This window comes from Ochotona curzoniae, unplaced genomic scaffold, assembly GCF_017591425.1.
Source record: "Ochotona curzoniae isolate NIBS_2020 unplaced genomic scaffold, NIBS_Ocur_1.0 contig_523, whole genome shotgun sequence".
NCBI classification, from domain to species: Eukaryota; Metazoa; Chordata; class Mammalia; order Lagomorpha; family Ochotonidae; genus Ochotona; species Ochotona curzoniae.
In genome coordinates, this window is record NW_024466459.1 from 9,464,863 (window position 1) to 9,481,331 (window position 16,469).

Here is a 16,469-nt window from a genome sequence, read left to right on the forward strand (position 1 = left end):
ACTGTCATCCTTGTGGGAGGCTCCTGGCTTCTGCCTCGCCCTGTCTCATCTGCTGGGGGCTAAGCCAGCGGATGGGAGATCTCTGTGTCTTAGCTCTCTCTGCCTTTCAAATAAATAAATGTGTTTTAAGCTTACAGTTTTATTATTAAGGGGAAAAGGTGCTTCTATTTTAGATAGATAGTAGAATCCTGGTCTTTTTTTTTTTTTAAAGGTTTATTTATTTTTATTACAAAGTTAGATATACAGAGAGAGACCCGGTGTTGTGGCCTAGCGGCTCAAGCCCTCACCTTGATATCCCATATGGGCGCCAGTTCTAATCCTGGCAGCTCTACTTCCCATCCAGCTCCCTGCTTGTGGCCTGGGAAAGCAGTCGAGGACGGCCCAAATCCTTAGGACCCGGCACCCGCGTGGGAGACCTAGAAAGAAGTTCCTGGCTCCTGGCTTCGGATCGGTGCAGCACCGGCCTTTGTGGCCACTTGGGGAGTGAACCATTACATGGAAGATGTTCCTCTCTGTCTCTCCTCTTCTCTGTATATCTGGCTTTCCAGTGAAAATAAATAAATCTTTTTGGAAATATTTGCAGATAGAAGGAAACACAGAAATATCTTCAATCTGCTGGTTCACACTCCAAATAGACACACTGGAAGGAGCTGAGCAGATCCAAAACCTGGAGCTCTTCCAGGTCTCCCATGTGGGTACAGGGTCCCAAGGATTTGGGACATCCTCTGCTGCTTTCCCGGGCACAGACAGGGAGCTGGATGGGAAGAGGGGCCACCGGGATCAGATCTGGTGCCCACATGGGATCCTGGCGCATGGAAGGCGAGGACTTTATCCACTAGGCTACTGTGCCAAGCCCCCAAATGATTTTTTAAAATTAATTTAGGAAAAGCAAAAGCCCTTTCAGGCCTCCCTGTTACACTTGTCTATCAGCAGAATGATTATTATATATACTGCATAGGTTATTTTGTCTCGTTGCTGTCTTTAATAAAATTATAGGGTCAGTTTTCATTGCTGCCCATCAGGATGTATGGGACTTTTGAACACTGGGCTACTGGGGTTCACCAGGTTCTAGTTCTTTGAGCTTACTGCTCACATCTGTTAGTTCTTACAGGGTTTCCCACCATAGTTAGGCTGCACACATGTGCACTTGGAGCCTCTGTTGAGTCGTGAACCGATCCAGAGGCAACATCCACACACTCTGGCTGACTGGGTTACCTGTCATTTACCTCCTTTTTGTCACGATGTATCTGACTTTGAAATGTCATTACCCAGGGGTCTTAAACTTTAGGCACAATCCAGGTTCTAATTTAAGTGCGGGATCGGTCAGCATCTTCCCCCCCCCCCCTTTTTTTGTTTTGTTTGTTTTATTTACTTGAAAGGAAGAGTTAGTTACAAAGAGGGACAGAGAGGTATTGTACTCACTGGTTCAATCCCCAAGATGGCTGCAGTCAGGCTGAAACCAGGAGCCAGAAGCTTCTTCCAGATCTCTCAGGTGGATGCAGGAGCCCAAGGACCTTGGACCATCCTCCGCTGCCTTCTCAAGGACATTGGCAGGGAGCTGCACCAGAAGCAGAGTAGCCAGGACTGGAACATAGGAAATGTCGGCTCTGCAGCCAGTGCCCTAACCCACCCACCACAGTGCCAGCCCCATCACCATCTTGATATAATTGGATAATTCTTTATCAGGACCAGTGTTGGCATCCCATATGGGCATTGCTTCCTATCCTGGCTGCTTCTGATCCAGATCCCTGCTACTGCACCTGGGAGAGCAGCAGAAGGTGGTCCAAGTGTGTGGGGTCCTTTGAATATAATCAATCTGCTCACCATTTTGGAATCATGCTCATTTCTCTGTTTTCTCATTGACGTGCAATTGATGCCTTCTGCCTTTTGTTTTAAGTCTAGAGTCCTCAGGGCAACACCTAGACGACGCCTGGCTTTGTTCTGCCACTGCTGACAGTACTCTGCTGTCCCCAGTGTTGGCTCAGGGCCTGTCTGTGGATGTCACAGGAGGCAGTGTTGGAACAAACTCTGGGAATTTGCAGATCCACAAGTGATTCTCTGCTGGATGAGGCCTCCCGCTCCTGACTTTGGGTTGCCATTCTATTTTTCTAGATTTCACACAGGTAGAATGCGCTGGCTCAGTCAGATGGTCCCCAGGTCTTCCTGCAGAGGTGATGGCTACTCCGTTTCCAGCACTGTTGGTCTGAGCGTGGCGTGGCCCTGGAGGTGACTGAAGTGAGGAGGACTCTGTCTTCCCAAGTGAGATCATGTGATTGTGCTCACAAGTGGCCGCACCGTGGCCACAAGTGGTCACCGTGTGGGTGACCTGTGCTTGTGATAACCTGGGGAAGCTGGCAAGGAGTCTCAGGGTTGGACTCTGGAGGTAGGCCAAGGTGCCAAAAGGGCTGAAAATGTCCCTGTCCCTTCCTGCTCTCCCAGACCGCGCTCGTTCTGCCTCCGCCAGCCCTGCCCACCCTGACCACCTCCTTCCTTGTTAGTGTATGCTGTTTTCTGGAATCCAGAAATCTGTAGTCAGTATTTTCCCTGTCATTCATCCTGCCTTCCTCCTGGGTGTTTTAAGTATACACGTTTGAACTTCCTATTTCCAGAGACCTTTCTTTTTTCATTGTAACAGGATTTAGCATGATGCTGGTTGGTTGCAGTTGCACGGCACCTCACATCCACATGGCTAACCTGAGACTGGCTTGTGCTTCTCTTGAACAAGGAAAAGAAAATGGTGGATTTATTTTTCTTGTCTTACTTCCTATCAGGTTTTGAATGAAGAATGTGATCAGAACTGGTACAAGGCGGAGCTCAATGGGAAAGACGGCTTCATTCCCAAGAACTACATAGAGATGAAACCACATCCGTAAGTTGGGACCCGCCTGCTTGTTGCAACTGCTGTTTTTAAAACTGAGATCACTAGGACAGATGTCATACTTTTCATTCTGTCTTTCCAAGGAATTCGAGCATATTGATTGTGTGTTAGTATACATGTGAAATAGTGCTGTGATAATACCTTACTTCGTTTGGCCAGGGATCTTCAGCAGTAACACAGTGTCCTGGTGAGCTCTGTGTTGATACTCCAGGGCACAGCACAGGCATGGAGCAGTGTCATAGCTAGCCACTCTTCCTCTTACTGCTCCCACTCCCCGGAGAAGGAAATATGCTGTCTTCCAGGCTGCAAGAGCAGTGAGCATTGCTCATTTTCTTTTCCTTCTGTGTGTGTATGTATGTATTTTTGCTGCTGTTGTTAATTTTCTTTAGAACCCCATCTGATTTATATCACTATGGGACATAATGAAACCTGGAGACCTCTACAGACCACTGCCCTCCCATCTCACCCATTCCTCTTCCTCTGGCCCTGCTGCTCCCTCAGAAGCGGTTGTCTGCGACCTTGTGGCGTATCCGGGGAACCAGGGTTCTCATCGCCCCCACTTGGAGCTGTGGTTCTGTGACCCCTCAGCTTCAGTGTGACTCACACTGCTTCAGTGTGTTCCTCTCGTTCTCCCCACAGCCTGAAGCACAACTTTTACCCACGCCTTATACTGCCCAGAGCCCCCTCTCTGTCCTCCCCATGTGACTAAGTCAGTATTAGGTAGGTGTTTGCTACCGGTAGGTTCATCTTTGTCCAGCACACCTGGAAAGTCTCTGCTGTTTGACTTTCAAGCCAGTAAGTAAGTAGGTCTTGTTACAAAAAGCCGCAGTAAGAGGACTGGAGGGCAGTATAGGAGTTGGTCCCTACACACATAGCCCTGACCGAGGTAATGGCCACTCACAGTGAAATGGGGGGCACACCCCAAACCTCTTGTCAGCAGAGGGCTTCTGTGATAGACAGGCTCAGGAGCCTCCCCAGGGACTGATGGGCTCAGGCCTTGGTCAGTTAGTGCATTCTCAGAGTGCTCCTGGGCAAGGAACCGTGGTGGCAGTCATGTCCTGTCCCACCTGGCTCCCACGTGCACATGCCTGGAGGTGGAGGCAAGGCTAGCCTGTGCTTGCAGGGGCGAATGCAGAGCCAGCCATTTGCCGTGGCTCAGTAAATGTTCCATTGGATGGTTTGCAAGGAGGAAGCCAGTTGAGTTTGCTTTTGTCTTTTGTCTTTTGTGTACTTTTGTCAGCCAGTGTACTTTTGTCTTTTGTGTTTGAAATTTGCACTGTCCTGGTTCTTCGTTAAATATCCAAGTTTTCAGAAACACGTACACAAGCATCCTAGACATCCTTGGGTGAACAATTCCCAAGCAAGATCAGTTAACATGCAGCCGAGCAGGGTTTCTTCTAGTTTCCTGTGCCTAGATGCAGCTCTGTATTCTTCAGCCAGCGAGGGCAGTTTGCTTTGGGGTAGCAGGTGTAGGGCCTCCCAGATGATCTGGGACCACGTTCTGCTCAAGTTGGACAAGGGTTACCAAGAATGGGAAGGCCTGAGGGGCCACCTAACAGCCCCTGCTGTATAGGCAGACAACACGTGCCCCTGGCTTCATTCAGTCCGTCCTCAGGATCACCTCTGGATGGAAGGAGTCAGGTAGTGACTACGTCAGGGATCGTGGGCCACACAAAAGCAGGGTGATGTTCCGCTGAGATTGCAGTCTGCTGACTGTGCACTAGGCCCATCAACAGCAAAAACCAACCTGAATTCCTTTTCGTTTTGTATTTTCAGACTGAAAGAGAGTAGAGCAGATGCTGCTGCAGTTTTTATGGTAAATGAACTGTGGCCTGTGGCCCTAAGGCCTTTCTTGTCCTTCAGGTTGTGTCTGGTCTCACAGGCACTTGGAACAGATAGGAGAGTGCCATGTTGTGAAGGCCGCTCTGTGTGTGAGAGTGGTGCTGTGGCCCATGGGGCCTGAGCTCCCCGCAGGAGTTCTGGCATTTGCAGGTAAGGGTTCATGGTGTTTTCAGAGCTAAGGTACAGCAGAGTGACAGTCATCGTCCCTCCCTTCAAAGCTGCCTTTTAGTTTGGGACGAAGAAAAAGGTTTAAAACACCAGCACAGCCTCACTGCGTCCAGCGTTGGAGTTAGCAGATGAAGCTGACCATGCAGTGGGGGTTGGTGCAGGACGAGGTGTCAGTGCTGAGGACGGAGCCCCTTAGGTGCTTAAATTAGGTGCATGTGGAATATGAAACAATTTGGAAATAAGCCCTTCAGCTCTGGTCCTTGGGCTTGCCCTTGTAGAGTAAATGCACCTGTCTTTTTAAAGGCCTTTTTTTTTCCAAATCTTTTTTTTTTTTTTAATTGATTACATTGCATTATGTGACACAGTTTTATAGGCACTGGGATTCCCCCCTCTCCTCCCCAAAACCCGCCCCCCCCCCATGGTGGATTCCTCCACCTTTTTGCATTACCACAGTTCAAATTCAGTTGAGATTCTTTCCTTGCAAGCATCTACAAAGCATTGAGTCCAGCATCTTATTGTCCAGATAAGTTCAACGGTTTCTTGGAGAGACCGTCTCTGGTCTTAAGGTAGAGCTGACAGTATCATCCCAATCAATTAAGAGCCCCGACATTACATCAGTAGCAATTTATAACGTAATGGAATTAGTTGACATGGTATTGTGTAACCAGCATGTTAAAAGAGAGAGAGAAAAAAAGAGTGCAAGTTCTGAACCACATCCTATGACTTCTACATTGACATTACAATTATTAGTTTATATACAAGTGGGTTCTATACACCTTAAAGTGGCTATAGATTACTATTCAGCTGTCTCATGTCTATTTTAATTTTAGTATTTAGCAGTTTATAGCATTGAAGCATGATTTTTGCAGAACCTGTTAAAGGCCTATTTTTTAGTGAAGGCCAAGTTCGAGAGGGAGAAGGATCTCCCAGGTTACCCATATGAGTGACAGGAGCCCACATACTTAAAACATCACCTGCTGCTTTCCTGGGCACCTCAGCAGAGAGCTGGGTTATAGTGGAGCAGCCGGGACCCAAGCAGAGCTCATGGAAATTTGGCATCGCATGGCAGTAGCTTAACGCACTACATCACAATGCCAGTCTTTTTTTTAAGATTCACAAAATTACATGAAAGGCAGAACAATAGGGAGAGAGGGATCTTCTGTCTGCTGTTCACTTGCCAAGGCTAGGCCAGGCTAAACCACAAGGCGGAAACTCCCGTCCTGTTATTCTACGTGAATGGGAGGAACCCACGAGTTTGGGACCATCTTCCGGTCTCTCCCTAGGCACATCAGCAGGAAGCTGAATTGGAAGTGGAGCAGCTGGAGCTCGTCCTTGCCTTCAGACACTGGATGCTAGCAGTGGCTTAACCCACTGCAACACAGCAGCTGTTCCTTAAACATGCATCCTAAGGTTTTTCAAAACATGTGGCTGTTGCTACAGTCCGTAACTGATAAACAAAACCATATTAGAAAATCAGCTTTTTTTTTCTTTTTATTTTTATTGGAAAGGCGGATATACAGAGAGGAGAGACAGAGAGGAAGATCTTCCATCCAATGATTCACTCCCCAAGTGAGTGCAAAGGCCGGTGCTGTGCCGGTCCAAGCCAGGAGCCTCTTTCGGGTCTCCCACGCGGGTGCAGGGTCCCAAAGCTTTGGGCCGTCCTCGACTGCTTTCCCAGGCCACAGGCAGGGAGCTGGAAGGGAAGTGGGGCTGCCGGGATAGAACCGGTGCCCATATGGGATCCCAGGCGTGCAAGGCGAGGACCTTAACCACTGTGTCACCACGCTGGGCCCGAAAATCAGCTTTTGTAAGCAATAAAAATGCTATGAAAATATAGAATTGTAGCATGCTGATATTTAACATGCATAAAGTCATTCCTGTATTAACTTTTTTTTATTGATTGACCTGAGTCTGGCATATTTTATTTTATAAAATTTCAGTAAGTGGCCAGGGACAAGAAAACATGACAACTGTGTGTGTTAGTGTGTGTGTGTTAGTGTGTGTGTGTCCCACAAGGAAAAATCTAAAAACAGCTGTATGTAACTACTACCAGCAGCCACCTCTGGAAGCTGTCAGATTTTTTAATTCGTCCATTAATTTGAGTAAAATGGGCCAGAGTAGAAATCAGCAGCTAACAGGGTCACCTGCTGTCCCCTGGGGTGCACAGTCAGCAGGAAGCTGGGCGGGGGAGTGGAGCCAGGACCCAGTGCAGCCACTCGAACACAGGCTATGCCCTGACCACCAGGGCAGCATTGCCTCTGGGCCCTTTTGATCTGTAACCATCACTTTCTTCCTTTGGAAATGTAAGAGAAAGGGGGATTCCTGTGGGGAGATCTTGAGGGTGTGGGAGGAAAGAGCTGGTGACTGAGGGTCTGCGGGGAAGGCCGTTATGTGGGCGCCTGCTGCCCTCACATGCAGCGGAAGCGCGGAAGGCTCCTGCCGGAAGCTGCAAGGCCCTCTTGCTCGCGGCCCCTGTGCTTATAGCTCCCAGATCCATCTACCCTGCTAAGTGGGCATTGCTCTTGGCCAACCAGGTTTCCAGGCACCAAGGCGTGCCCTGCAGTTAGCACTAGAGCAAGAGGACTTCCGTACCTCCCTTGCAGCTCCCCCACAGCCTGCGCTGGCATGTCAGCCACAAAGGACACAAGTAACTGAGTTCAAGATCAGTACTCGGAGGTCCCTGCAGGCCATTTCCGAGCCTGGCCTTCCTGGCAGTTGGCACGTTTCTGTCTGGTACACTAAGAGCACCCTGGTTGCTTAGAAGATAGACATGCCGTAATTTATAACTCTGGAGTGCTTGGTACCCTTGACACTGTAGTTTAAGTAAATGCTACTTAAGCAACACAAAAAAATGAAAGCCAGTTTGGAGAAGAGCTTTTTTAGTGTCTTGGCATAATTACTAATAGTTTTCACCTGCCGTAGCTTTAAGTGGCTGTGACTTTAAGCGCTTCGCCTCCTCCTGGTAAGCTCCAGCCAGTTGTTCCCCATCTTGTAAATTCAGCCACTCTCCTGGTGGTGACAGTGTAGCAGAGAAGTCTCACAGGTGCAGCTGCTACAAATGTGGTGAATTATGGTATCCTGGAGCTGGATTGAGTAGTGGCCACCAAGGCCCTGCATGGCACAGCTCCCACAGCCCGAGTCTGCTCCCGCCAAGGCCCTGCACGACACAGCTCCCACAGCACGCGTCTGCTCCCGCCAAGGCCCTGCACGACACAGCTCCCACAGCCCGAGTCTGCTCCCGCCAAGGCCCTGCACGACACAGCTCCCACAGCCCGAGTCTGTGCCCCTTGGGCTCTTAGCAGCAATGACTTTGCCTCCAGCCCATGGACCTCCCTGGCATCTGCCCCTCGTTGCTAGTCCTGCTATAGCACGGAGACTTTGTCCCCCTGTGTATTCCATACTAACTCAGGTCCTCTGGCCTAGGAAGCCAGCTTGTGAGTGTTTGTATCCAAGAATGAAGGGCCCACGAGAGTGCCTGATGGGTCCTATCTGGGGGTGGAGTGAAGGGAAGGGCCTTGTGTTGGGGAGCCCCTCCTCTGGTAAAGGGTGCTGTACTCCCTCTGTTCTGAGAGGCAGGTGTTATCTGCCTTGTCTTCCTTTCCTAGGTGGTTTTTTGGTAAAATACCCAGAGCCAAGGCAGAAGAGATGCTCAGCAAGCAGCGGCACGACGGGGCCTTCCTCATCCGGGAGAGCGAGAGTGCTCCGGGCGATTTCTCCCTCTCCGTCAAGTGAGTGTTTCCGGGTGTCCTGTCTGCAGTTGGGCTGCCCAGCCAGCTTCGCACAGCCTCCATCCCTGGAGCACCCGTTCAGATACCAACCCCAGCGTCTGCCTCTCGCCTTCTAGAGGAGGCTGCCAGGAGAGATTGGGGGTGCAGGGAAAGTCATTTAGAACTAGAATCTGTGAAATAGGGCTTTGAATTACATTTCCCTGTGGTTTTTTTTTGGGGGGGGGGGGAATCTTACTGTTCTTTTGCTTTTGTTTGTTTTTTGTTTTGTTTGTGTTCAGCCCTATTCTGGTTTCTGGTTAATACATTACCATACAGAACTCTCCTGAGGCATCTTACCAATCACTTCTGTATTTATGCATACTGAGATGCTGGTGATTAGAGTAAATGCATTAAGGTTATGGGTTGCATACAAAATACTTTTTAAAGTGAGGGTTAGAATTTACAAATAATATAAAGCATAAGACTGTAAAAGTGATTTCATGGGCTCAGCGTGATAGCCTCATGGCTAAATCCTTGCCTTGCAACTGCCAGAATCCTGAACAGGCGCTGGTTCATTTCCTGGCTGTTCTACATCCCATTCAGCTCCCTGCTTATGGTCTGGGAAAGCAGTAGAGATAAGCCCAAAGTCTTGGGACCCTGCACCCATGTGGGAGACCTGGAAGAGTCTTCTGGCTCCTGGCTCCTAGCTTCAGATCAGCTCAGCTCTGGCTGTTGCAGCTACTTAGGAGTGAACCAGCTGATGGGAGATAACTCTCTCTTCTTCCCCTCCCCCCCCAAACTCTGTAGATATGACTTTCCAATAAAAATAAGTTATTTTATTTGAAGGAGAAACAGATCTTCCTGCTGATTCACTCTCCCAGGACATGCAACAGGCAGTGCTAGTCCAGGCTGAAGCCAGGACCCCAGTTCCATCTAGATCTCCCACACAGGTGACTGGGACTCGAGTAATTAAGCTGTCCTTCTTCCACTGCATCCCAGGATCTATGTTAGCAGGAAGCTGGACTCTAGGAGCAGCACTGGGACTCAAGCTGGGCGCTCTGACACAGGTGTGGGAGTGTGTCTCTATGCTTCCTGTTAGCGTGCGTCCATCTCTTCCCGTGTGTGTTTGAAGCAAGCAGCTTGGGACGAGGAGTATGGGCGGTTCATCACCAGGTGGCCAGGACCACCGGAGCAGTCTTTTGTAAAATGTATTTGTTAGGACAGGTGCAAATGCATAGCAAGCTAATCCTTCATCTGTGGCACCAGCATCCTATAAGGGATGACCAGGAAGAATCTCCTGGCTCCCAGCTTTGGATCGACCAAACCCTGGTTATAATGGGCATTTAAGGAGTGAAACAGCAAATGAAAGATCTCTGCCTGTAACTTTTTTTTTTAAAGATTTATTTTATTTTTATTGGAAAGACATATATACAGAAAGGAGGAGAAACAGAGAGGACAGTCTTCCATTTGATGATTCACTCCCCAGACGGCCACAACTGCTAGAGCTGAACCAGTCTGAAGCCGGGAGCCTGGAGCTTCTTCTGGGTCTCCCACGTGAGTGCTTTCCCAGGCTACAAGCAGGGAGCTGCATGGGAAAGGGAGCTACCAGGATTAGAACTGGTGCCCGTATGCAATCTTGGCGCATGCAAAGCAAGGACTTTAGCCACTAGCCCACTTCTCTGGGCCCCCAGCCTGTAACTCTTGCAGGTGAAATAAATGTAAAAGGTGGAGTTAGGAAGAAGGAGAAATAGAGGGGAGAGATTTTCCATCCACTGGTTCACTCCACAAATGGCTGCAGTGGAGGTGCCAGGCTGAAGCCAGGCACCCAGAACTTCTTCCAAGTCTCCCGTGTATGTGGCAGGGGCCCAAGCACTTGGGCCATCTTCCAGTGCTTTCCCAGGTGCATCAGCAGGGAGCTGGGTAGGAAGTGGAGTGGAGCAGCAGGGATTGAACCAGCACCCAGAAAGCATGAAACTGCCTTTACCAACACAGATGGTTTCACAAAGCAGGTTTGAGAATCAGCAGCCTCAGAAACGTGTCTCGTACCTAAGGTGATTTGTTGTGATGCGGCATCGTAGCCAGCAGAGCACTTCCTGGGGCCCTGTGCGCTTGAGGAAGCCGCTGTGTAGCGCCGCTGGTGTGGGTCCCTGCAGCCAGTGCAGAGTCGGCTCTTCCATGGGCCGCTCTCTGTAACATTCCACCACATGCCATCTCCTTCTCACCCCGTGGGAGAAAACAGTGCAGTAGGCACCTCTTTACCACGATTGTACTTCCGATGAGTAACTGTGCTGCAGATGCTGTGATTGGAAAATTCCAGAAACAAGCAATTCAAGTGATAAGTGACGTTTATTTTTGTGTATTTGTTTTAATTTTTTAAAGATTGTATTGCTAATTACTTATTGTACCTTACTAACTAAACCTTATCATAGGAGTGTAGGAGAAAGCAGTGTATCTGCCCACTGTCTCAGGCATTCACTGGGAATCTTGGTCCGCCACCACACACCCACATACCCTGGGCAATGGGGAGGTGGTAGGCACCCCAGGACCCTCAGTTGTCTTTCCCAGCATTGGGAGTTCAGTACTCTGGCTTCCTTGAAGCCCAGTGCTGCCACCTGCTGAATGTTTTTAAGAAACGACAGCTTCTTTAGCCTTAACTATTAAAGGAGGACTTTTTTTCCCTGTAAGATTTACTTGTTTGAAAGAATTACACAGAGAGGGTTCTTCTATCCGCTAGTTCCGTTCCCAGCTGATTGCAGTAGCCCAAAACTGAGCCAAGCTGAAGCCAGGAGCTTGCACTTGGGTAGCAGGGCCAGTGTTGTAGCTGGTAGCTTTATGCACTACACCACAGCATCAACCTTGAAGGACAGCCCGTAGACCAGGGCAGCAGAGGCCTCGTTGAGCTTGTGTGGTGCCGATTTTCCTGGGCCGGGATCAGTCATACTACCGCCAGACTGCACTGGTGCTGGGGAAGTGAGGGGAGTTTGGTGCTTCGGACTCTGTCCCAGTACACCTTTCCTTTTCCCGAGTGGAAAATGAAGTATTCTGAGTAATCAGAGGCACAGTAAACGTGTTTCCCTCCTCTCTCACTTTCTCTCCCACCTGTGAGGTTATCTTGCTGGAGGGCAGTTAGGTTGGGTCCACTGCTCATCTCCGGTGGGGCTGTTGTGGTTGGCACAGTCAGGGCACAGCCATGGGAGGTTGCTGGTGTCACTCATGGCCATCAGCCACTGTGTGGCCTCCGGACACTCTGGGCGGACAGCCCTGCGGGCTAGACAGAGCCCTGTGACCGGTGCGTGTGCTCTCTGCCCCCCAGGTTTGGGAATGATGTGCAGCACTTCAAGGTGCTCCGGGACGGAGCTGGCAAGTACTTCCTCTGGGTGGTCAAGTTCAACTCTTTGAACGAGCTGGTAGACTACCACAGATCGACATCTGTTTCCAGAAACCAGCAGATATTCCTGCGAGACATAGAGCAGGTACCGCAGGTAAGCTTTGGAGAGCAGGTGGGCTCCCTGTGAGCAGTTGGAAGCAGGTGGCTTTCTAGAAGCCACTTCCAGCCACCCATGCTCACTACTCAAGATGAACTCGCATCCCAGATTTGCCGTTTGCAGCCAGGTGCTGGGCAGGGACCTGCTCAACAGTGTCACCTGCTCGCCAGCTGTGTCCCAGTGTGGGAAGTACCCGGTGGGAGTGGGTCTGCACCAACACCCATGCTCCTGTCCTGGTGGCCCAGCCGTGCATTCATCCCCCTTACTGTCTGGCTCAAGCCAGGATGTCGTAAGAGAGAGCACCTCGGAGGGTCCCACTCCTGGGACTGCAAAGGACCGCAGGCAGCGTGCTGGGAGCGCTGAGCCCACTCAGAGTCAACTCCGAAGTTGCTTTGGTGGGGTGTACGGACACCTGTCCCGGGACAAGGACTTCACCCACATATTTTTTTTTCCTGCTCCTGTTTTGCAGCAGCCAACATATGTCCAGGCCCTCTTTGACTTTGACCCCCAGGAGGACGGGGAGCTGGGGTTCCGCCGGGGAGACTTCATTCACGTCATGGATAACTCTGACCCCAACTGGTGGAAGGGGGCTTGCCACGGGCAGACCGGCATGTTTCCCCGCAATTACGTCACCCCTGTGAACCGGAACGTCTAAGCATCCAGAAGAGCTTATTTAAAGGAAGTGCGAACACACAGCGGAGTGACCGCCCAGAGGAAGTACTTGCTGGCCCGTGAGCAGCCTGCGCTGGAGCGCGGGACCCCTGGCTGCGGCTTGGCGCCACGGTGACTCTTACTTGGGTTGGAACTTTGGGGGGAGGGAGGGGTGTTGGATATAAAATTGCCAAAACTTACCTATTAAGAAGAGTTTTTATTACAAATTTTCACCACTGCTCCTGTTCTCCCCTCATCGTTTTTTCGTCTTTTTTTCTCCTGTCCTTCAGTGCATGACCTTTCAGGCCGCATATAGTCCTAGCTGATGCCTATAATAAAAGAAAAGAAACCAAGTGGGCTGGTATTTTCTCTATGCAAAAAGTCTGCTTCAGGTGGACCAACTGACAGATGAATGGCCACTTCTGTGTTCTTGGTTTACAGGCGGGCAGCTCGAGGCCCCTTCTGTCCAGCCTATGCTGGCGTTGGGGTGGGGGCTGCCGCCTCAGGCCGGTGTCAGGAGCGGGGGGAGGAAGGTGTGTGCTACCCGCCCTCCTCTGCTTCCTGCCAGTGGGACTGACAGCCACCGCACCTGCCTCTACTCTGCCACTCCCCAGATGGTGTCACTGCGCATGTCCCCCCCACCCCGCCAAGCCCTGTCCCCCATTTCCAGGTTGCTGTGAGTGCGGCGTTTAATCTGCTGTGTTTTGCAACAAGGTAAAGGTGGTCCTGCGCTTCTCGGCCAGGCTGTGTCTTGCTCAGTGGGAATGCTTTTCCTTCCGGGGAGGGGAGCGCATGGGCCTTCCCCGCCTGTGCAAAGCTGAAAGACCCAGGCTCAGCACTGAGAGCTGAGTTCAGGGGTGCTCTGGCCTCTGGGAGACAGAGCTAGCTCAGCTAGGCCGCAGTCCTCCCACGGTTTGCTGGATCTAGCCAAGAGTCACAATCCTTGACTCTAGGATTTCCAGAGCCACGCCCCCAGACTTCCACGCCGAGACACAGGAGAGCCGTGGAGGAAGTGCTGTGAGGCCCATCCTGAATGATACCAGGTTTTACAGGCCCAGCACTAGCCCGAGAGTGAGAGACTTGCATTGTTTCTGGGTCGTAACTAAACTCAGGTGCTGGTGCTCACCTGGGCCGGGAACCCGAGGGCAGAGGGAGGTTCCGGGTCCCGCTCCCTGCGGGCTGTGCTCATAGCTGCTCCACACCTCCCCACCCCTGCAGCAGTCCCTGAGACAGGGAGCGGGGAGGGGAAGGGCTGGGAGGGCTGGAGACCCAGGCAGCCGCCAGGCGATGATCTCCCTGCCGGTCTTGGGTCCTTTCTCCTCCCTTGTAGCTTACACTCGCGGGAGCGGCCTCTTTTCTTTTCCCCAGGGACAGAAATGGGATCACTTCCTTTGGGGGTCACTAGATCCCTTGAAACTCTGTGTCAGGCATCAGTGGACTGTCCCTGGCCTCAGCCTGCGCCCCTGGAGGTGCGCCCTCCACTCCCCACTCAGCCCTGCCCCGCCCACACACACCCTGCCTCCCCCTGCCTTTGGCCAGGAAGCATGCTCTCCCCTCCCCTGCTCCCCTGCCGTACTGCTGACCCCAGGAATGGCTGGCAGCGTCCACACCTGGACCATTTGATTGTTTTCCTTTGGCATTGGTGTGTATCATGAAGCCTTGCTAAACTAAGTTTTGTGTGTATATATTTAAAAACAAATCCATGTTTAAATAAAAAGACCTATGTACCTAATCCTTTAACTTTGCGGGTAGCATTTGGTAGGTAGTGATTAACTGTGAATAATAAACATACGTTGAATTCTTCACTCTGCGTCCTTTTTTCTCCCTCTAGCTTCATTTTAAAAGTTGAAAACTGTAAGGTGTGGGTCAGGGCAGTGGGAACCTGAGGGGTTGTGGGGGGCTTGACACTGCAGACACAGAGCCCCCCGGCCCAGGACAGTGCGGCGGAAGTGCAGACAAGAGACCTGTTGTGTCTGATGTGGACAGACCACAGGACACAGAGAGGAAGTTGGTGTGGACCAGGAGCGTTCGGGGACAGCACTGAGCTGTTTTGGACAGCTGTTTGCAGACAGCTGCAGGGAAGGGGCTGCAGGCTGCTCCAGGGCTGAGAGAGACTGGTCTGTCCAGTAGGTTCCCTTCAGGGTGACTGGTTCAACTGTACACGTCACTAGCCGCCGTGGACCGACCAGGTAGACATTAGAAATTGAACAACAGGGCCCGGCGCAGTGGCACAGTGGTTAAGATCCTCGCCTTGCACGCCCGGGATCCCCTATGGGTGCTGGTTCTAATCCCGGCAGCCCCACTTCCCATCCAGCTCCCTGCCTGTGTCCCGAGAAAGCAGTCAAGGTTGGCCCAAAGCCTTGGGATCCTGCACCCGCGTGGGAGACCCGGAAGAGGCTCCTGGCTTCGGATCGGCATAGCATCGGCCGTTGCGGTCACTTGCGGAATGAATCATCGGACAGAAGATCTTGCTCTCTGTCTCTCCTCCTCTCTGTATATCCGCCTTTCCAATAAAATAAATCTTTAAAAAAAAAAAAAAAAGAAAGAAATTGAACAAAAAAAAAAAAAACAGCCAAGGGATTTCCTCTTGTGTTATCTACTTTGGATGCAGCGAATTGTTTTAAAGTTAGTGGGGCCAACGCCATAGCGTGCATGCTAAGCTTCTATCACCTATAGTGCCAGCATCCGTATGGCTGCCTGTCCGAGTCTCTGCTGCTTCACTTTGCATCCAGTTCCATGTTTGTGGCCTGGGAGAGCGGAGGAGGATCTTGTTGAAGTCCTTGGGACCTGCATCTGCATGAGAGACCCAGATGGAGCTCTGGCTGCCAGATTTGGATTAGCTCAGCTCTGGTTGTTGCAGCATTTGGAGAATAAAACAGCGGATTGAAGATCTGTCTGTGAAATCTTTCAAATAAAAATCTTTATTTAAAAAAGTTATCTCAAAGGCAAAATGACAGGGAGAGTTTCCGTTGGCCAGTGACTCCGCAAATGTCCTACAAACCAGCGCAGGGCCAGTCCAAAGCTGGGAACCAGGAGCTCCCTTTGCGTCTCCTGCAGGAGGAATACAAACTTGCACTGGAGCCATCATCCACTGCTTCCCTCGCGTCTAACAGGAAGCTGGCTTGAAAGCAGGGTAGCCTAAGACTTGAGCTAGCTGCTCCTGGGGTGGGGCCCACTCCTACTGGGGTTTGGACGCCAGGCTGAGGGTGCCACTTCCCTCTCCTGCAGGGAGCTTTAGGTCCCCAGCACCCCCATCCTGAGCTGAGTGGAGCCTCGCACCCACACACCCTAACCAAGGCTTCTTTTGATTGCTTGCTTTAGAATTAACAGGGAGGGCCCAGCACAGTGACCTAGCAGCTAAAATCTTTGCCTTGAATGCACCGGGATCCCATATGGGCACTGTCTCTAATCCCGGCAGCTCCACTTCCCATCCTGCTTGTGGCCTGGGAGGGTAGTTGAGAACAGCCCAAACCCTGGGAACCCTGCACCCATGTGGGAGACCTGGAAGAAGTTCCTGACTCCTGGCTTTGGATCGGCTCAGCTCCAACCATTATGGTCACTTGGGGAGTGAATCATCAGACAGAAGATCTTCCTCTCTGCCTTTCCAATAAAAAATGAGTCTGTAAGAAAAATTAACGGGGAAATTGCTGCTGCTGTTTGTAGTCCTCAGTTGATCACAGAGCACATGGTGGCACATACCTTCCTGTCCTGTCATTTCTGGGAAGGAACCTGAAGGCT

The 16,469-nt window shown here is 51.0% G+C and overlaps 1 protein-coding gene across 1 annotated transcript in view; it reads left to right on the top strand.

The window, feature by feature from the left end:
- GRB2 (growth factor receptor bound protein 2) overlaps window positions 1-14,534 on the top strand; it is a 65,972-nt gene extending 51,438 nt beyond the window's left edge. The window contains exons 3-6 of the mRNA XM_040989680.1: window positions 2,772-2,869; window positions 8,494-8,616; window positions 11,909-12,077; window positions 12,550-14,534. Coding sequence (XP_040845614.1) covers window positions 2,772-2,869; window positions 8,494-8,616; window positions 11,909-12,077; window positions 12,550-12,735 — 576 coding nt within the window. The 3' untranslated portion in view covers window positions 12,736-14,534. The remainder of the gene's footprint in view (window positions 1-2,771; window positions 2,870-8,493; window positions 8,617-11,908; window positions 12,078-12,549) is intronic.
- Window positions 14,535-16,469: the final 1,935 nt, after the last annotated feature.